General features: G+C 47.8%; 1 protein-coding gene across 1 annotated transcript; it reads left to right on the top strand.

Annotated features, from left to right (window-relative positions):
• The first annotated feature begins 1,545 nt into the window (after positions 1-1,545).
• Positions 1,546-21,684, top strand: LOC135886527 (scavenger receptor cysteine-rich type 1 protein M130-like). The gene is made up of 14 exons (XM_065414302.1): positions 1,546-1,585; positions 2,115-2,429; positions 2,664-2,978; positions 8,514-8,831; positions 8,911-9,234; positions 11,913-12,218; positions 12,602-12,664; positions 12,751-13,065; positions 13,903-14,040; positions 17,371-17,466; positions 18,538-18,621; positions 19,131-19,220; positions 20,187-20,330; positions 21,536-21,684. The coding sequence occupies exons 1-14, from the start codon at positions 1,546-1,548 to the stop codon at positions 21,682-21,684; spliced, it is 2,697 nt and encodes an 898-aa protein (XP_065270374.1).
• Positions 21,685-21,884: the final 200 nt, after the last annotated feature.

The raw sequence follows: 21,884 nt of genomic DNA, 5'->3' as shown, positions 1-21,884 counted from the left end.
CTTTCTAGGGTCTGAACCACCAGGGCAGCCCTGCCAATGCTTTCAGGCTCTCTGCCATGGGAAAGGAGACTGAAAGCCCTGGGAGCCCCAGCTCTAACCAAGGCTCAGCTCCAGGGTCTGCATCAGGGATCCTGGAAGTCCTGAATGGGTTCTGGTGTCCCAGGGTCTGCGGTTCCGGGGCAGCCCTGCCTTGCAGAATGTCCTGGATTGGATTATTTGCCTACTTAGGCAGCCAGCTGACCAAGGAGTCTGGAAGCCCGGGGGTCCCCAGTCCAGGGCAGGCCTCATGGGGAGTCTGCCCCAGTGCCCCAGCAGTGGCTGTGAGAAATTGTCGTTTTTGTCCTGATGTTAACAGTGGTGAAACTGTCAAGAATGTCAGTGTCACTCCACATCTCTTGCGGTTCCAGGGAGCAAATTTCATGTTGGAAACACCATCTGCTGTAGTTTCCAAAACAAAATTTTAGGGTCATTTCCAGTTCACAGGAAATTTTAAAATTGTGAAATTTCCTGTAGACTAGAAATCCTGCATTTCAGCCAGCTCTACTCACTACTCCCCTGTTTATACATCCAAGGATCATCTTAGCCCTTTTTACCACAACATCACACTGGAAGCTCAAGGTCTGTTCTTTGTCTAATATGACCCCTGTAAAGAACATGGGCAATATCTGTATTTCTGTGAATATTATGTGCACCTCAGTTCCTTTTATTGCTATTTTCACATTTCCTACCAGGGTTCAAAGTGTAAACCCCGTCTGAGCTCCCCACATGTCCCAGGACGGCAGATAATGGCTCTAGGGAACCCAGTCACTGGTAATTAACTGACAATACAGGTGTCAAGGCCTTTGAACTTCTTCCTCTGACCAAGCTGAGCACAGCCACACCTTGTTGGGGAGGAGCCCCCAAGGTGGAAATCTTAAACAGAGAGCTTGGGAATTGTTAATAGAGGAGCCCTGATGAACAGAGGGGATGAGGCAGGATCTGTAGGGAAGGAGATTGAAACTCGGTCCCCAGAAGCAGGGGTTCCTGGGATAAGTTATCAGCCCAGGTTTTGAGAGAAATGCTGAGCTTTAGGTAAAACATAGGCCTGTAGGCTTTCAGTTGCTTTATCCCGCTTCTCTGTGATTGCTGTGTCCCTATGGGATAAATAAATAATAGCACTGTCCTGAGTCTGGCACTATTCAATGTTTTTGTTAATGACTTGGATGATGGAGTAGAGAATAAACTCATAACATTTGTGGATGACATCGAGCTGAGATGGGTCGCAAACACTTTCGAAGACAGGATTAAAATTCAAAATGATCTTGATAAATTGGAGAATTGGTCTGAAATCAGTAAGTTGAAATTTAATAAAATGCAAAATACTATAATTAAGAAGGAAAAATCAAATGCAAAAACACCCCCCCCCCCAAAAAAACAAAATAGGGAATAACTGATTAGGCAGCAGTACTGCACAAAATGATCTGGGAGTTACAGTGGATCACAAATTGAAAATCTGTGATCCTCTTGCAAAAAAGAGAAATGTCATTCTGGCTTGTATTAACAAGAATGTCATATGTAAGACACAAGCAGTGGTGCAAGTACGGTGGTACGTTCCGGTATGCCCTGCCAGTAAGATATTTATAGCAGTATGGCGTACCGGAAAGACACAGGAGGAGCCCACCCCTAGCCCCGCCCCCAGCCCTTCCATACAGCTGCATTCCCTGAGTCCTCCTGCCTGGGGTCTGTACAGCAGATATGTTTATTGAACATTTCTGCCTTTTTTGCATCATTATTAACAATTTAACCATCTCTATTTGTAATGGGCCTACACCATTGTTATGATTTTTTGTTTGTTCCTAATATACTTAAAAACTCCGACTTATTGTTCATAGCCCTGCCAGTCATGGATTTTACCCTGATGTCTTTAGCTTCCCTTATCAGTTTTCTACATAGCATAGCAATCAATATACATTAGAAGTTATCTAATTTCCCCTTTTTTCCATTTTTTATGCATTGTCTTTTTAGTTCTATTGTGGTTTGGTGGCCAAGTTAAAGCAGCAATGAGCTTTATGCCAGTGAAGCACCCTAACTCCTAAAGGCCCATTAATAATTTTCAACCTTCATTGACTTTCTAGGACACATTAAGCCTCGGCTAGTTGGAGGGGACGCTGCCTGCTCAGGACGTGTGGAGATAATACATGGAAATACGTGGACCACAGTCTGTGATGCACACTTTGATCTCAAAGTTGCCAACGTTATCTGTAATGAACTACAGTGTGGAATAGCTGTATCTATCCTAGGAGGAGCTCACTTTGGAGAAGGACAAGGAAAGATCTTGACTGAAGAATTCCAGTGTGTGGGGAATGAGTCTCTCCTGCTCTCCTGTCCCAGGAAATCACAAGAAAATCAGACGTGCTCACACACAAATGATGCTAGTGCCATATGCTCACGTAAGAATTCAGCACAATGTCTTTAAAATCCCAATGATGTGTATTCTAGATTAGGGTGAAGCAATATACTGATCTCACTGTGTAGGGAGCTGGTTTGGATAGAGTTGGATCAAAAACCCAAACAAGCCAAGATACTGAGAAAGGGATCAATTACCCCTGACTTTCCTTTCTTTAACTATTTGCTATGAAATAGTTTTAGGCTCCCTCTCTAAATCCCTTCTCCCTTCTCCCCAGGGTACACAGGGTTCCGGCTGGTGAACGGCAGCACAGCATGCTCAGGGAGGGTGGAGATCCAGGTTCTTGGTGCCTGGGGAACCCTCTGTGATTCACGCTGGGATTTACTGGACGCCAACATTCTCTGTCATCAGCTCGACTGTGGGTTCGCTGTATCGGCTCTGGGAGGAGGGTATTTTGGGAAGGGAAATGGCTCTGTCTGGACAGACACATTTCACTGCAAAGGGACTGAACCCCATTTGGGCCATTGCCCTGTTACTGCCCTGGGGGCCTCTCAGTGCTCCCATGACAATGATGCCAGTGTGGTTTGCTCAGGTAAGTGTAATGCTGGATTAAGGACACCTGCCCGTCAGTGTGTGACACTGCCCCCAGAGCAAGGGAACTTCAGGGCACAGCAAGGGGAGGGGGAGCTAGATCCTAAAGCATGTATAATAATAATAAAAGTATTAAAGATAAAATTAAAGTAAATATTATCACAAAAAGAATAGTGATGACCTGGGAATGCCCTGGATTCTCCAGTAAAAACATCAGCAACTCTGTCCTTCCACAGAGCAGCGGAGCAGGGGCAGCACTTTGTCCTTCGGGTTTCATAAATGTCAGCAATTCTCTGTCCTCATCCTTCTCCAAATCACTGCTATAGTAATTAGAGGGGGAGCTACTAGCAATTCCCAATATGGAGGTTGCTTCACACTTTATATTATAAAATACTCTCACCACCTTCTTGAGAAGATTTTATGCCTTCATTGTTTGCAGCAGGCCTTTGGAATTTGGGAAGGAGTAATGCTGGGGTCAGGGAGGTGCCTGCCCCAAGTGCAGAGAAATCCCTTCCAGGTTTGGCTGAATTATAAACTGCTGAAAATAAACATTTCTCTTCTCTCACTTGAGTTCCTGAGGATATTTTTGGTAGCATGCCACAGAGAAAGTAGCACTTTATCTCACTTTGGTGTTTTCTAACTTTTTTCTCACCTTTCCAGTTGAAAAAAAAAATCAAAAAGATTCCCCCCCCCCCTGCTTTCTTACACTTTTTAATTTTTTTCTAACTTTTTACAGTGGAAGAAAAGATGAAAAATAGAAAAGAGGAGAACTTGTAAATCCAAATATGAAAAGGAAAATTGAATTTTTCATTTTCAAAAAGTTAAAATGAATCAACATTTTAGTTAGAATCTAAACAAAAATTCTCATTCCATTTCCACATCCCAATCTCTTTGATGTGTTTAAAAGTTGAAATACTGCATTATCATAATTAACAGGAAAAATGTTGGGTTGTTGACCAGCTCCAATATTTACCTTCTATAAAAACATTAAAAAATTAAACAGTGTTATTAGTCAAAACCAAATGCACAAGAATTAGGAAATATCAGAGTTAAGGTTACCCATGCAATGTTAATTCAGCCTGCCCCCCCCCCCTTGTGCATATCCATTATGACACAGTCTAATTGCATGCACGCATCCTATTATTCCTCTCCATCCCACCAGCTCCTGCCTCCTTCAGTGCACTGGAGGGATGGTGATCAGGGGCTGAAAGAGCTGTAGAATATTTCTTTTTATCCTCATCATTCAACCTGTCACCCATGGCCTTACTCACTATACTTACCATACAAACACTGCACTGAATACAGAATTATTAATTTCTTCATGATGTTCGTCAGCGTAGTATCACAGTGCACCGCAAGCATTAATGAATTTGTCTTCATAACACCTCTGGGACATAGCAGACTCTTATGATGTCCCTTTCAAAAGTGACTTAGGCATGTAGAAGCCCAAGAATAACATTTTCAAAAGTGCCTAAGTGACTTAGGGACTTAAATCCCATTTTCTCCAATAACGTAGGAGCCTAAGAACCATGCAGACTTCTCCCTCTTGCTGCCTAAGTCACTTCTGAAAATGGCATTTAGGCTCCTACATCATTTAGCTGCTTTTGAAAATTTTACATACAATGATTAAAGCCAAACGTCCAAACTCACTACTTATTTGGAGTGATTAGGCACCAACCTGAGACCATTGGGGCCTGATTCTTCAGAGTACTCACCATTTCTATAAAGTGTTAAAGCAGGTGGTAACATATTATTATTAGCTCCATTTTACAGCTGGTGAAACTGAGAGAGAAAAGCAAAGTGACTTGCCCAAGGCCACCCAGTGAGTCAGCAGCAGAGATAGGATAAAACAAAGTGTTTTGACTCGCAGCCCTGTGCTCGTTCCACCTGACCACACTGCCTGACTGCAGAAGAACTGATCAGCCACATCTTGTCTTGACCCTAGCGGCAGTTGTGAGTGTTCAGTACTTCTGCTAATCAGACTGCATAAAAACTGGCTTAAGAGACCTGCTCAGCATCATCTGTGAAGTCTGTGGCAGAGGCAGGAACAGAACTGAGCTCTACTGAATGACGGTCACTGCTCTTAACAAGAGCATCCTAGTTCTTCCTGTGCTCCCCTGCTCATTCTCTACAGGCCTTCCAGTTTCTAAAGTGAATGAGGCAGGGATTGTACAGGCAATAGCCTGATTCTGCACAACCCCGATTTATCCATCCTGGGCACTGAATGTGGCCAGGGCCCTGCAGGAAAAATATTTCACTAGAAACCTTAATTGTAATGGCCAGCCAATCTGGTTCCCTTGTGGATTTCAATCTTCTTCCTAACAATGTACAAGTAGCTTCCAGGAGTCCTCGGCTGCTGCTGCTGCTACCCCAGGGCTCCGGCAGCGGGGCTCCGGGGGCTATTTAAAGGGCCCGCGGCTCCCCTGCTTCTACCGCCCCGGCCCTTTAAATAGCTGCCGGAGCCCTGGAGTAGTGGCGGTGGGGCTCTGGCGGCAGTTTAAAGGGCCTGGAGCTCCAGCCGCTGCTGGGAGCCCCAGACCCTTTCAATTGTCGCCTGGGGAAGCCGGGCTGCCCCAACCCCCCCGTTCCCCGTCGCCTGACCGCCCCCCCAGAACCTCCGCCCCCTCCAACCACTCCTTGTCCCTTATCCAACCCCTCCTCCTAGCTCCAGCCGGACCCCTTACCATGCCCAGCCCTTTAACAGCCGGTTCTAAACAGGCTTCTAAATTTAACAACCAGTCCCCGCGAACCGGTGCGAACCAGCTCCAGCTCACCATTGGGTCTATAGAGCCGTAGAATTTTAAGACCCAAAGAGGCCATTATGATCATCTGCTTCTCCCCCCACCAAAGGGATCCCTCCTGCTTAATGAAGTTTCAGTTCCCCTCTCTGCCCCATCTTCTCATCCATGTACAGAGTCTTCATAGGGCTTCTTGCCTGGCTGTAACTGGGATCCTTACAGAGAAACCTACTGCAGAAGCCCTGGATTTCAACCTTCTTCCAAATAACAGACACGTAGCTTCCAGGACTGTCTCCCACAGAGCCCAGAATCACTGGTGCCATTACAAACCATGACTAAGCCTATAGCGCCCTGCCCAGCACTCTCAACAGATGTCAACTCTCCTCTTCACAGCTGATACTTTTGTACCTTGGGGACAATTCACCCCACAGTTCTCCTGCTTCTCACAGAGGCTGCTACCTGCATTCCTAACTGAATTCCCTGCAGCCCTGCCCAGCCTCTCCTAACTAGCTACCCAGCCCATACCCTGGTTCTCGGAGGGAACTCCTCAGCACATGAAGATGCTGATTTCTCCCTACAGTTGCTGGAAGGAGAATCCCTTCTAAGGAAAAACACCTGGTCCCTTCCGTACGAGCTCCATCTGCCATGATCCCATCTGGCCTTCCTGAGGGGCTGTGGTACCCAGTTATATCCATAAGCCTCCTCGGAAAGCCCCAAATCTACTCTCTACCCTCACACCACACTAGTGGCATAGCTAGGACAGGAAACCTGGGTGGGCCCCAGCTTTCAGGGGGTGGGCAATGACAGGAGGGGCAGAGGGAGGGATCCAGTGCCCTTGGGAGGGGGCAGGAGGGAGGGGGATTGCCTCCCTCCACCCCTTCCAGCCGGCCCTTACCGCTCAGCAGGTACCCAAAGCTGGGGCTGCCCGGGGCACACAGGCTGTGGGATGTGCCTAGGGTAACCGGATAGCAAATGTGAAAAATTGGACAGGTGATGGAAGGTAATAGGCGCCTATATAAGAAAAAGCCCCAGATATCAGGACTATCCCTATAAAATCAGGACTTCTGGTCACCTAGGCGCGCCCTTGTGGTGAAGGGGGGTCCCGCCGGGGCTCGAGCTCCACCCACCCTTCCTGACCCTGGCTCGGTGTCTGTCAGCCCAACCGCGTCCCTTTCCTGCCGGTGCCGGGAGCTGCTGCTCCAGTCTCCGGCCCCAGCACTAGCCCTGCATTTCAACCACCCCTACCCCCACAAGGCACACCCTCCACGGGGCTAGCGCTGGGGCCACAGACCAGGAAAGCTGGAGAAAGACACAGCCAGGCAGATGGACATCGAGCCAGGGATGGGAGTCCCAGCCTGTGGATTCGGGGGCTTTGGCCCTGAGTTAGGTGGGCCTGGATGCTAACTGGGTGGGCCACAGCCCACCCATGGCTACACCCCTGCACTACACTAGCTGTACACAGGAATTCTCCTGCTCCAGTCTTAGGGTGAACTCCTGGCTCCGTTGAAGTCAAAGGAGGTTTTAGCATTGCCTTCAGTGGGGCGAGGATTTCACTCTTAGCCTTGAAATGTTATTTGGCTACCAAGATCCTTGAGCTGTTTGGATCCAGTGCACACACACTGCACCCGTCAGGTTGCCATACTAGTACATACTGTACCTGACACAGTCAGTGGGTGTCCCCTGCACTGACTCTGCTGTTGTCTTTTAATATTGTCAGTCTCTCCTGGCTGCACCTGGGTCTGAACTCGGTGAGTAATTCCTAACTTACCACCTTGCTATAGAACTCACTGATTCTGAGACGCACGCAAAGACTCAGATTCACATCCCAAGGGAGTCACAATATTCACCAACGGAGAACGTCCCCTTCCCTGCCCCACACACAACCTGCTTAGTGTGGTGTGGATTGATCAGCTGGAATCTCACGCTGGACTCAGAGATGACACCACACTTCAAAAAGAACAGGAGTACTTGTGGCACCTTAGAGACTAACAAATTTATTAGAGCATAAGCTTTCGTGGGCTACAACCCACTTCTTTGGATGCATCCGAAGAAGTGGGTTGTAGCCCACGAAAGCTTATGCTCTAATAAATTTGTTAGTCTCTAAGGTGCCACAAGTACTCCTGTTCTTTTTGCGGATACAGACTAACACGGCTGCAACTCTGAAACCACACTTCAGGGGACAGCTCCAGTCAGAATCACCAGTGCCAGGAACTATCTAACACTAGGCGCTCCTGCACTGGACCCAGGGGAACCAAGAAAGTTGCCACCTACTGAGCAAAGATCAGAGGGAACTAAGGGAATTTGCCAACAATAACCTGTTCCTGACCAGGATGAACCTTGCTCTTCCATTGGTCAATTCCCTCAAGGCAAACTTGACTAAATCATTTACGACCCACCTGTAAAATGCTTGTGCAGACACCATTCACTGGCTTCCAGTCATTTAAACCTGGATAAAGTGACTACAAACCTCAGCAGCCATTCCACCACCACACACAGAGACTATTTTCCCAATCAGTAATCTGCAGGAATTCCCTCACTCACTCATTTAGAGGGTCTGTTGGCAAGCCCTTGTGTCAAGCTCAGAGTTTTACAATCCTTATAGCACCTTCCATTTATAGATTCAAAACAATAAGTGTCTTCTGACAGAGGTTGTTCCCTTTAACATTGTGACACATTCTGATCACTGGCTTATACCTTCTTATTGCGAAACAGTCCATAATTTCATGCACACTCTGTATTATTTCTAGTGTATAACAGGGAGTGTTATTCACTGTGTTTCCCATCTCTCCTGAGCCCAGGTCGCTCTGAATCACTCAGACTGCTGAATGGAGAGAGCCGGTGTGATGGGAGAGTTGAGATTTCCCTCCATGGTGCGTGGGGCAGAGTGCTGGATGACCAGTGGGACATGGACGATGCCAGCGTGGTGTGCAGACAGCTCCAGTGCGGAGTCGCTGAGAAAGTTTATAACCCACCTAAGTCTGAGCAAGGAACGGGCCCCGTGGGGCTGAGAAAGGTCCACTGTGCAGGAAATGAGACTTGTCTGACTCTCTGTGACAACTCCATGTCTGAGACAGCCCAGGCAGCGATTGCTGAGGATGTCGGTGTCGTTTGTTCAGGTGATTTATTTCCAAATCTCACAAACATTCTCTGTTCAGTGGGAAAATACATATTAACAGCTGGGATCTATCCCTGCAGGGAGCCGGCGGATCAGATTGGTGAATGGGGCAGGTCGCTGTGCTAGGAGAGTGGAGATTTATTACAATGGCAACTGGGGGACAGTCTGTGATGATTTCTGGGACTTACCGGACTCCAATGTCATTTGCAAACAACTGGGATGTGGACATGCCATCAGTGCAACTGTCTCTGCTCATTATGGGCAAGGATCTGGGCAGATCTGGCTGGATGATGTGAACTGTTCCGGGAACGAATCTGATCTCTGGGCGTGTCCTTCCAGGGGCTGGGGCCAGCACAACTGCAGACACAAAGAGGACGCGGGAGTTCTCTGCTCAGGTCTGTTCTGTGAATGCTCTTGTGACCCTGGTTACCAGGCAATATAATGGAGGGGGCAGATGTTTAAGGAGATCGCTGAGAATGATACTCTCCCTGACTGTTTCTGCCTCCCTTTCCCTTGTGTAACTACCTACCAGGGTCACCAATAGAAAGTCCACAGCTCCCACCCAGAGGTATTGGAGATATTGCAAGATTTCCTTAATGTTAGAATGCTGTGTCTCAGGTGTCTGAAGGAGACTATATCATGGAAAGCAGTGACTGAAAAGGATGTGGGGTCGTAGTGGAGAAATAACTGAATATGAGCTCCCAGTGCCATGTTGTGGCAAAACGGGCTAATGTGAACCTTGGATGTATAAACAGGGGAGTAGTGAGTAGGATTGGGGACTAAATGTTACTGTTGTATATGGCACTGGTGAGACAGATACTGGAATACTGTGTCCAGTTCTGATGTCCACAGAAATTGGAGAGGGTGCAGAGCAGAGCCACAAAAGAGATCTGAGGGCTTGAAGAAAAGCCTTACAGTGAGAAATTTCAGATGCTGAATCTGTTTAGCTTATCAAAACGATCAAGAGGTAACTTGATTACAGTGCATAAATTCCATGACAAGGAGAAGATACACTTACTAAAGGGCTCTTTAATCTAATGGAGAAAGGCAGAACAAGAGTCGATGGCTGGAAGCTGAAACCAGACAAATTCACATCAGAAATAAGGCCCAGGTTTTTAACAGGGAGGGTGATTAACCATCAGAACAAACTACCAGAGAAATGGGGCATTCTGCATCTCTTGAAGTCTTCCTGTCTAGAGCGGATGCCTTTCTGGAAGCGATGCTTACGTCAAACTCAAGTTATTAGGCTCTATGCAGCTGTTTTACAGAAGGTCAAACTATTTGATCTCATGATCCCTGTCACACTGTCTGGAGTGGCTCACGGCACTGAGTGCCCACCTCTGTGCAGATGGTGAGAAACAAGGCAAACTGGTGGTGTGTTCTATAAGTAGATTTCACCAAGACACACCACATGTGTCTGACGAAGTGGGCATTCACCCACGAAAGCTTATGCTCCAATACGTCTGTTAGTCTATAAGGTGACTCTTTGTCGCTTTTCACCACGACAGTAACAGATGTGAACTTCTGGACCAATGTTCTCTCTAATTTTTTACATCCATGTGCGGAATGGATTTTGTTATGTGCACCAGTATAGAGATGATGTGTGTCGGGGTTGGGGCCGAGGGGTTTGGAGTGTGGGAGGCGGCTCAGGGCTGGGGCAGAGATTTGGGAATATGGGGGGGATGAGAGCTCTGGCTAGGGGTGTGGGCTATCGGGTGGGGCTGTGGATGGGGTGGGGCAATGGGGGTGTGGGCTATGGGGTGCAGGTTGCCGTGGGGCTGCAGCGGGAAGAGACCTCCCCCAAGCCCTTTCTTGCTGCAGCAGCCCTGGGCCAGGGGAGAGGCACCTCTCCCCCCTGTGGCAGCTCTGGCACTGGGGAAGAGGTGCCTCTCCAGTCCAGGGCCCTGTGGCTGTGCGCCTATGCGGCCTTTGATAGCCTGCTGTGCGTACACATGGCTGCGCAGCTTAGGGGGAACTTAGTCCTGTATCACTGTATCTATCTTACTATGGAGCCACAGACAGTCCCCTTAGACTCTCCAGTCTATGCTGTCACCCAGACAAACTGGACTTAATGATAATTGGTCACTTACACCAAAAATCACACCACATTCAGGTTTCTTCCTGTCCGAAGAGACCAGTCACTTACTCAGATCAGTTGGTACCCTGGATCTTATAACTAAGACAATGCCTGTAGCCAATCCTGTAACAAACTATATAAAGGTTTATTAACTAGGAAAAAGAAATAAAAGGGTTATTCAAACAGTTAAAGCAAGCAAACATCTACACACAAATGAGTTACCATTTACATCCTAGGAGTGACAGAGTTGTAGTGATCTGTCAATTCCAAATGTCCTTCAGCGCTGACGCAGGGGTAACCCCTTGGGGTCTCTGGCTTCAGTTTGGTGTCTCTAGCCCTGTCACAGTTCAAACAGCCAAAAAGATGAACAATCTTCACATCTGCTATTTTTATTTCCCCATTCCAGCCTTCAAAGGGATGGGATGAGGCCTTCTGCATGTAGTACATGCAGGGGATGGATGCGGGGGATCATTCCCGTGCCTGAGTTCACAAGTTCAGAGCAAACATGTTCAGTTATAAAGCAAAACTTACATATTTTCTTGTAGCATGGACCACAGCCATTGCAAGTGAGATTAATGCCTGCTGCAACTAACCACCATTTCATAGAGTCTAAACACTAAATACATTCTTACAAGACTAATACCTATTTTGAGCAAAACTAACATACAGGTGACCTGGTCTGGTCTTCTGCTACAAGATTGTAGCCTGAGCAAGAGCTGGCATCTGGCCTGCCAATGTCACAATCCTTCCCGGCCTTTATCTATTACAATCTGAATGTAGCTGCTGGTAAATGGTGGCCTTCCAGAGATGCCCACTGTATTTCTAGGGGGCATGTAGTGTGTAAAAGAGTCTCTCATTCTTGGAGTGGTTCTCTAGCAGTAGCTCTTGCAGAATGATGCACAGGATCATTAGCAATCACTGAGATTTCTCTCTTCACTCCCCAGTTCATTTCAGAATCAGACGATTTAAATTCCCTTTTTGTGCATTTCCTTCTAGAGTTCACAGATCTGAGGCTGGTGAGCGACAGTGACTGTGCTGGGCGGCTGGAGGTTTTCTACAATGGGACGTGGGGCAGTGTTTGCTCCAATGGGATGTCTGGAGCCACCCCAGCAATTGTCTGCAAACAGCTGAACTGTGGGGATGGAGGGCAGATTGCAAGAGACTTGGAATATGGAGCAGGTTCTGGTCCCACGTGGCTGGACCACGTTGCATGTAGTGACCAGCACAGCTCCCTCTGGCAGTGCCCGTCAGAGCCCTGGAATCCAAAGTCATGTGATAACCGAGCAGAAGAGACCCATATTTCTTGCACTGGTAATTCTGAAACTACCTGCATGCGCGTGTGCAAACACACATGTACGCGATGTGTTCAGTTAATTGAAGGGTTAGGTAGAACTTTTGCTGTTGTTCATGTCTCAGTGTAGGCAGATTTAAATTCTCAACACAGGATACAAACATATTTTCATGATGTTTTATAGGAATAAGCATTTGTCTGATTAACAAACATGGAACTTAATCAATGTCGGCCTGTGTGTCTGAGTAACAGCTGAATAGTAAATTAATTAGGTATGAAATGACCCAGAGTTCACATTTCAGTTCATAAAGTGCTGAAATTAGGGGTTTAAAATACAGATACATTCTACTCCTACATCACATGCACAACCCAGTGCATTCACCTCAGCTTTTTCCCTCCATAGGAAAAAAAGCAAAACCAACTCAGACCCTGTTTGCTGAATGCCCGAACTCTCCAAGCTGCACAGGTATCTCTGCTTCTCTGTGTCTCACCCTTGGTCCCTAAGGACTTTCCCAGCTGTCCCAGTAACATGTGAGGTTTCTGCATTTCCAGACCAGGAGAAGTTACGTGTCGTGGGAGGAGAGGACAGATGCTCGGGGAGAGTGGAGGTTTGGTACCATGGCTCCTGGGGAACAGTTTGTGATGACTCCTGGGACATGGCGGATGCTAACGTTGTGTGTAAACAACTGGGCTGTGGATCTGCTGTATCTGCCCCGGGCGAGGCTGCATTTGGCGAGGGGACTGGTCCCATCTGGGTGGAGAAGGTGAACTGCAGAGGGACAGAGTCATCTCTCTGGGACTGTCCTGCCAAGCCCTGGGGTGACAGCAACTGTGGTCATAAGGAAGATGCTGCTGTGAATTGCTCAGGTGAGTGACAGGAGATGTTTCTGCTACATGCTGTAATTTTCAGGGAGGAGGATGGATCAGCCTCTGCCCCCCTATCCCTTTGGTCCCAGACCAGGCCTTTCCATCTGCTGTGTGCAGGAGCATCATGGATGCTGTGGGGTGGCACCTTTGTGGGGTCAGATTGACTCAAACATCAGCCCACATAACCCCTGCATCCATCATAGACCTCAGTGTGCTGGTTTGTAACTAGAGTCCTCATCGCTGCACAGAGCACAAAGGACTTGGACCCTAAATCACTAACAAACAGGCCCTGTGCTGCTGTGATGGAGTTTGTGGAGGTGACAGCTGGAGACAACCAGGGACTCTCAGAAGGGACATTCCCTCGGTAACAAACATGTCACCTCCCCCTCGCTCCAACCTCCAACTCTCCTTCCTTTCCCTTTGCAGATCTGACAGAGAGGACAGATTCTCCAAATACCCCAGTGAATGCATCTCCTTCCTCCCATCAAGGGTTAAATTTCCCTGGTGCAGGGTCACAGAGGAGGAGCTGCAAGCTGCAGCCTGAGGGAAGGAGCTCCTTTCCATGGCCTGTGAAATCTGAGGGCGAAGGACACCCGGGTGGGAGCTGCAGGCCCTGCTGAGCCAGAGGATTCCTGTCTTCTGGCTCCAGCTGACAGGGCAGGGCCCATGATTTAAAGAGCAGTCTGTGAGCTGCCCCCATGGCACATAGACCGTGTCCCAGCCTGTTACCCTGCTGTCCTGGGCCGTGCAATGACTGACTGGGGAGCTCCCCAGGACCCCCCCTCCTCCAACGCTCACAGGTTAATCTCTCCCTGTTGCATGTTCATTTCCATCCAGCTCCCCCGCGCCGCCCTCTGACTGACAGTGGAAGAGTCACGGTACCCGTGGTCGTCTGCATTATCCTGGGGGCCCTGCTCTGCCTGGTCTTAATCATCCTGGGGGCGCAAGTGCGAAGTGCCAGGGCACAGCTCAGAGGTGGGTCCCGATTGGTGTCACTGTGTGAAATGTCTCTGCAATGGGGCTACTATAATGTGGGTGCATAACTGGCTGGATAACCATACTCAGAGAGTAGTTATTAATGGTTCCCAATCCTGCTGGAAAGATATAACAAGTGGGGCTCCGCAGGGGTCTGTTTTGGGACTGGCTCTGTTCAATATCTTCATCAACGACTTAGATATTGGCATAGAATGTACGCTTATTAAGTTTGCAGATGATACCAAACTGGGAGGGGTTGGAACTGCTTTGGAGGATAGGGTCAAAATTCAAAATGATCTGGACAAATTGGAGAAATGGTCTGAGGTAAACAGGATGAAGTTTAATAAAGACAAATGAAAAGTGCTCCACTTAGGAAGGAACAATCAGTTTCACACATACAAAATGGGACGAGACTGTCTAGGAAAGAGTACAGCAGAGAGGGATCTAGGTGTTATAGTGGACCACAAGCTAAATATGTGTCAACAGTGTGATGCTGTTGCAAAAAAAGCAAACATGATTCTGGGATGCATTAACAGGTGTGTTGTGAGCAAGACACGAGAAGTTATTCTTCCGCTCTACTTTGCGCTGGTTAGGTATCAACTGGAGTATTATGTCCAGTTCTGGGCACCGCATTTCAAGAAAGATGTGGAGAAATTGGAGAGGGTTCAGAGAAGAGCAACAAGAATGATTAAAGGTCTAGAGAACATGACCTATGAAGCAAGGCTGAAAGAATTGGGTTTGTTTAGTTTGGAAAAGAGAAGACTGAGAGGGGACATGATAGCAGTTTTCAGGTATCTAAAAGGGTGTCATAAGGAGGAGGGAGAAAACTTGTTCACCTTAACCTCTAAGGATAGAACAAGAAGCAATGGGCTTAAACTGTAGCAAGGGAGGTTTAGGTTGGGCATTAGGAAAAAGTTCCTAACTGTCAGGATGGTCAAACACTGGAATAAACTGCCTAGGGAGGTTGTGGAATCTCCATCTCTGGAGATATTTAAGAGTAGGTTAGATAAATGTCTATCAGGGATGGTCTAGACAGTATTTGGTCCTACCATGAGGGCAGGGGACTGGACTCGATGACCTCTCGAGGTCCCTTCCAGCCCTAGAATCTATGAATATATGAATAGCAGGGGGGCTGCAGGGTGTGAGGGTGAGGGGCGATACCAGGCTGGGTGGGGTGGATGAGGGGGCCTGTTAACTCCTCTCTCATTTAATATTTCATTAACTGTCTGGCAGTGGAACAGCCCAGCCATGAAATCTGGAGATGATACTAGCTAGGGAGCGTCACAGTTTCAGAGAAGCTGCATCTGTATCCCCTCCACCCTCCGGAGATCCACTCCAGGAGTGTCTGCTCAGGCCTCCAGACGCCACCTGTCACTGGGTGGAAACCCCCTGTCCCACCTCCTTGTGGCCAGGGGTTTTTAATACTGCACAGCCCCCTGCCTTCCACTGTGATACCCCCAGCAAACCAGTCTGCCTACAGGCCAGCCCCCATGCTGTGCGTTCTCCCCAAGGGCTATGAGCAGTGTGTTGCCAGCAGTTACAAGTTACCACCCAGCTCTCTCTCAGCAGACTGCACCTTATTATTAGGATAACAGTTTGACAGAGAAAACATTAAAAACAATAAACATTCCTTCACACTTGCTGAACATAGCAGAAATCACCCATCTTCCTCATGGGCAGCCTGGGAGACCAACATCCCTCCAACGATTCAGTGTTGGGATCCCCATGGACAGAAAGTCCTGCCCATTTGCTGAATCAAAATGAAGGCCCTGAGTCTGTATAAACTCAGCCTTTCATACCAGAAGTCTTTCTTTGTCTCTTGGTCTCTGATAAGCCAGTTTGAACCAGTCTGTGTAAACCACCCTGAAGGTTGTTACCTTTCTGGAGTTGTTTACAAACTCAGTGATTCACCTTAATCACCCCCCCCCCCAACAAACACACACACTGTACACACTGTACCCTCCCACATACAGTAGAACATAAACCATTCATAGCTTTAATATAGTGATTCCCAAAGATACTGCCTGGAGTTGCAGTATCTGTCACAGGGAGGGATTCTGAATATCATGAGTAGAGACATCATGGAAAAGGAACCTAGAGAAATTGCAAATATTTTCAGTGGAAAAAAGTGTATAAAAATAGAGCTGTGGTAAATAGTTGTGAAGAGAGTGATCCAGTAGAAAAGACAATCTTAGGAAGGAGAAATGTGCAAAAGGAGCATTATACTGTATTGTACTCAAAGCTGGCACTTGTAGGGGATTTTACATTTATAACACACTATACAAACATTAGCTAGCAGCTCCTTTGCAAGAAGACTGAGAATGGGATTGCCATCAACATACACGTAACATTCATAACTTTTCAGTAAGACAATGACTATAATCAGACTTCATGGTTCAGGGCTTCAGCCAGTTGCCTGCAGGGGTCAGGAAAGAATTCTGGGAAGCCCCCATATTTTGTTTTGTTTTGCTTTGTTTTGTTTCTTGCCCTCTTCTGAATTATCAGACATTAGCTACAGATGGAGATGTGACATTGGATGGGCTGGACCAGTCCTTTGAGGTGATTCAGAGAAACCTCTTTCTAAGATCTCTGGCTGGTGTGTCTTTTCCACGTGCTCAGTGTCAAACCGATTGTCAGATTTGGGGTCAGGAAGGAATTTTCCCCCAGGGCAGATTGGCAAAAAGGGACCTCGGGGGATTTTCATCTTCCTCTGAACCATGGAGCATGGATTGCCTGCCAGGATTATCTAGGCATCTCTCACCTAGTCAGTTCCTTGCTATTGCAGGGGCCTGGGACATTGGTGGTACCTTAATCGCTCCTGCTTTCTGCCTGTGGCACACAAGAGTTTATTCTGCTGAGGACTGAAATGCTTTAGTCTAAGTGCATCTTTGGGCTGAAACCTAGAGGTATCTGGGTGAAATGCAGTGGCCTGTGTTATACAGGAGGTCAGACTAGATGTTCTAATGGTCCCTTCTGGCCTTAAAGTCTATGAAAAAAAAGTGTTATCACCATTTTGCAGATAAACACCAGCGTGCGGGAAGAATTATTTAAGCTGCTCCAAAGGGGAATAGCCCGGAATAATGGGATGACATTAAAAAGGGAACATCTAAGGTGAATGTGAGGAAGCTTCCTGACAGACCCTGGGAACGATCATCAAAGGGTTGTTGTGGAAAGAAACCCTGTCACCTCGCTCATTTAAATTCCAGCAGTGGGAATGTGCTGTAGGGTTCAGGCTCGCACTGGGCCCACGGGGGAGGGGCTGGAGGATCCCATAGTGTTTCCCATCTCTGGTTTCAATGACCCAGTGCAAACCCTGACCTATGTTTTCAGGCTCCAGAAGACCCTTGGATCCCTTCTCTGAGGCCGTGTACGGGGAGATTGATTATAACCTGATGAGAGAGAAGCAGGAGATGTTCAGTCGCTCAGGTCTGTGTGTCTCACTCTTAACAGGGAGCAGCTATCTAATGTTCTTTCCATCTGAGGCCCTGACCCAGAGTTAAATCACTGCAGCTTCATCCCTGTGAGCTTGTCACTGGTGCTGGGCACAAGTCTTCATTGCAAAATGTTTTGGTGAAAAATGCAGATTCAGGAACACCGAAACATTTCACAAATTCCTGTCAATTTCACCCAATGGTTGCAAATACACAAATAGACTGAGGGAGATGGGCTTCCTTCATACCATACACTGAGTGTCCCAATTCTAGGGACAGTTAATGTCACTCTGCCCATCCTGCAGCTTTGGAGTGGAACCAGTGAGGGGTCAGGAAAGCGACTGTCTGGGGCCAGGCTAAACTATCATTTGAAAACTGCTCTGGAGCATTGGCGCAGGGGATGTTCTGTGCCCCACTCCCACCACAAGCACTGGTCTGCTGGGTCAGCTCCCTCCCTGCCCCCAAAGCAGAGAGATCAGCCCAGGAGATCCTCATGACTTTGAGTCCCGGCCCTTTTATCCTTTCTGCCATTTTGTCTCAATGTCTGATGGGAACATCCTGCCAAGGGCTGTGCTGTGGTGGGGCTCTGGAAACATGCTCAGGGCATCCCCCAGCACCACTGCCAAAATGGTTACAGTGAATCACAGACTCTGCTCTGGGCTTTTCTTGGCCTAATCTGGAAACACCCCGGAGAGCTGATCGACTGATTCATGGGGGAGAGGGGTATTTACCCTTAAGAAGGAGGAGTCCCCTCTGTGGCTGAGGAGGCCAGGACTATTGTGGAACTTCCCTGGACCAGCAGCCAGAGACGTGCCCTTCACTCACCCCAGCATCTTTCAGGTCAGATTGTAGCATCCCCTCAGTCACATTTACTTCAATAACATGGAGATTTCTCTTGGGGAGTCTGTGTCAGCTTCTCACCGCTCAGAGTCCCTGTGAGTCACCATCTCCCATAGAAGAAGGAATAGACTGAGACTGGAAATCCTGCCTCTGGCCCCGGGTGTGTTTCCAGTCCCACAGTTCTGCTGTTCTCACTGTGATGAATTTCTGGTTCTCGTCTCTCCAGTCTCCTATTCAGGTGACTCAGTGACGAAGCTGCAGTATTACACCGGGGACAGCGAGGGGGAAAACGATCCTGGATCAGAGCAAGGTAATGGGGGAGGGGCAGACTCAGGCCAAGAGACCCAAATCTGGGCAGAGAACAGAATTTCTATGACACTTTCTGTAATCGCAGCCATTTTCCCTCACACGGTTCCCATTTTACACAGTCGGGTCTAATCCCACTGAATAGGATTTCTGCCAGAATCTCAGGATGGGAACATGTCAAGGCTCCTTCCCCACTCTGAACTTTAGGGTACAGATGTGGGGGCCTGCATGAAAACTTCTAAGCTTAACTACCAGCTTAGATCTGGTTTTGCTGCCACCACTCCCAAGTGCTAACTCCCTTCCTTGGGTAGCCTTGAGAGACTCCTCCACCAATTCCCGGGTGAACACCGATCCAAAACCCCTTGGATCTTAAAACAAGGAAAAATCAATCAGGTTCTTAAAAAGAAGGCTTTTCCTCTCACATGCCATGATAAACAGCTCTAGTATAAGGTCCACCTGACCTAAAGTGACGCTGTTGGTGCCAGGGGCTGAGTGTGGTGTTTGCTGTTCCAGAGGGAGCTTCCCCAGGGGGGTCTCAGCTGGATTACGATAACGTGGAGGAGCCTGCCTTGAACGACGTCTCCCAGACTCCAGACGGCCGAGGTGAGCAGTGAATCAGCCTCCTGGAAGCAATGTCACCCTGACGAAAAACTAATTGTATTTCCCAGTAGGGACAATAGTGGTTTGTTAAGAAAACCACAAAGTTCACCCACCAGTGTTGTCTATTGGCATAATGTGGGGGCGCTGACCAAGTGCATTACAAGAGCTGTGTGGAGGCCCAGGGGTAGGGAAGCATGTGATGTCCTAGGTCAAAATAGACTTGCAGGGACGGAAGGAGCAGTTTGCTCAGGAGTTGCCCCCACGGTACTTGGCTCGGGTCACTGACCTGTGACCCTCACTGCCATGAGCACTAGGGTTACTCACCATCTGTAAAGACAACGCACCAAAGCAGAGACCTTTACATAACAGCAATGTTCCCTGCCAGCCTTTCTTGGCATGCAGCTATGGCAGCTTATATACATCTGTGTCAGAAACGCTGTGACTGGGGGTGGGTGGGACAGAGATTTTACACCCAAAGTCCCATTTCTGACCCTTATTAGCTGTCTCAGCTCCCAGTGCTGTCAGCACACTGGAGACTGATGGCAGTTTATGGTGTAAACTTTATCAGGAGAACGCATTGAAAAGACATTTTAAAAATGAGGTCAAGTTTAGGAAGCCGGGAACAAACTCTGGACAATTCCAAGTCATTTACATTCATGATTATTGTAACCAAATGCCTTGTGGAACAATCCCTCTGGACTAGACCCCAGTCACCTCTTTCTAGAATTTCCCCTTGTCATCTGGGAGCTCTAGGATCCACTCAACCAGCTATTGAAATGTATCAAATCAATGTGATATGTAAACCCCCCAGTCTGAGGTTCCAGAGGAGGGCTCCTCTTACCGCCCTCAGGTGGAAGTTAAGTGCTGAGAAATCCCCAGGGACCAGTGAGGCTGGTGCATCTGCAGCTTGTAGTTTAATTATGTCTTCACTGTGACTATTCCCTTAATTACGTCACTTCTTTACGTCAGATGCCCCTGCTTTGCCTGGAGATATCCCAGGGGATGGTTATGATGATGCCAGAGAAGTGTCTGATCCTGAAGGTGACCCTGCTTTGGAGCAGAATTATGAGCCAGGCACTGGGGCGAGTGACAGGGACAGGGATTCACAGACAGGTGAGTGGAGAACTGTTTACACTTCACACTGTGTCTGCAGAGTGGGAGGGCTTGACATGTGGAGTACACAGCAAGGGTACAGCCCTGGCCAACCCAACGCCTGTGAGGCTTCGGTGCCTGCAATGGGGAAAGGAACAGCAGGGTCCCTGCTGGGTGGTATTTTGTGGTCAAAACCAGCAAGATACCTAGGAACTTTCTGCCTCTAGGTTCCAATCCTTGTGAGGCTGCCACACCCTGGATGTGCTGGATTCCCACCAGTTCATTGTGCATGTATCTTTTAGGCAAAATCCTATGAATCAAAGTCCTGTTACTGCTGTGCAAATGTTAAAAAGACAGGACATGTCCTGTAAAAGTCGGGTTTTGCCCATTGTCCTTGGCCAAAATCTCCCCCCTTCCCAATTTTGCCATGAGCAGAGACACCATAGGATATCCCAGAAGAGGTGCAGTGGTGATGAAATGTGCATTGCTTAGTACGTGATAAGAATAACTTGCTTATGTTCATTGTTAGGGCAGAGTGAAAGTTATGATGTTCTTAAATAAGCGCTTCTGGTTGGTAAGTGCTTGGGTTTTCTCCATGAAGTAACAGGTAAATAGAGTTATCGCTTGGCAATATTAGCTGTTCTGGAAACCAAAGGTTTTACTTTCCAGACTATTTACAGAGATGATGGATTAGAACTTGTCATAGAGCTGCCAGAAGACTGAAGGGGAAACAGTTCCTAACCATTACTGTAGAGCAGAGATTCTCAACTGTGGCACACAAAATATATTCTGGAGTGGCATGAGAAGCCAGAACAGAGAGCGGTGTCTCCTTTCCGGGCACCCAGCTTTGAAGGCAGCGCTGCCACCAGCAGCTATGCAGAAGTGAGGATGGCAGAGTATGGTGTTGCCACTCTCACGTCTCTGCTGCTGCTGATGGTAGTGCTGCCTTCAGAGCTGGGCAGATGGAGAGCTATTTACTGAAATGGCTCTTTTTTATTCAATGCCCTTCTGTTTGTAATATTTAGTGAGAGCTGCATGTTGATCTTTTTTAATCAGTGTATGTACTTGTGTGGTTGGGGTGGGGGGCGTCAACTATGATGGACACAAAGAAGGGGGGTGATCAAATGAGTTTGAGAACCACTGCTGTAAACTCCACCTTGCTCTGCTGCTGCACATCACCATAGAGTGGATCCACTGACTGTATGTGTCTCCCTTGGCATTTTCAGGTGGGAGTCTGCACTCGCTAACGAGTGAAGCTGTCTCTGGGAGGGACAGGGAAACCCCGTTCCTGCTTCCTGGAGACACAGGTTATGATGATGTGGAACATAGCGACACAGGGGGATCAATATCAGAACGATTTGATTGGAAAAAATAACCTTGTGATGATGTAAATGCTTTGCCTTTTTCTCTCAGAAATGCATCCTCTGCTATGACGGCCTAGAGACAGTCCCTGCCTGGTAGATAGACAAAGCAGGTGTTTTTATACGATTTGTGTGAAGTTGCAGGAAATATTAGTGGAGTTGGAAAAGGTTCATAAACTTCCTTTGTATAATTTTCCATCACTTGAAGAGGGGG

This window comes from Emys orbicularis, chromosome 1 (genome assembly GCF_028017835.1).
Source record: "Emys orbicularis isolate rEmyOrb1 chromosome 1, rEmyOrb1.hap1, whole genome shotgun sequence".
NCBI lineage: Eukaryota > Metazoa > Chordata > Testudines > Emydidae > Emys > Emys orbicularis.
This window is presented reverse-complemented; position numbering and strand designations above follow the sequence as displayed.

What these genes read in the sequence shown, in the direction of transcription:
- LOC135886527 (XM_065414302.1), top strand. Translation starts at nt 1,546, where the DNA reads ATGTCATATGTAAGACACAAGCAGTGGTGCAAGTACGGTG. An exon ending in GAACTCTCCAAGCTGCACAG is followed by an intron (nt 12,665 to 12,750) that starts GTATCTCTGCTT and finishes CTGCATTTCCAG; the next exon opens with ACCAGGAGAAGTTACGTGTC. An exon ending in CGATCCTGGATCAGAGCAAG is followed by an intron (nt 18,622 to 19,130) that starts GTAATGGGGGAG and finishes TTGCTGTTCCAG; the next exon opens with AGGGAGCTTCCCCAGGGGGG.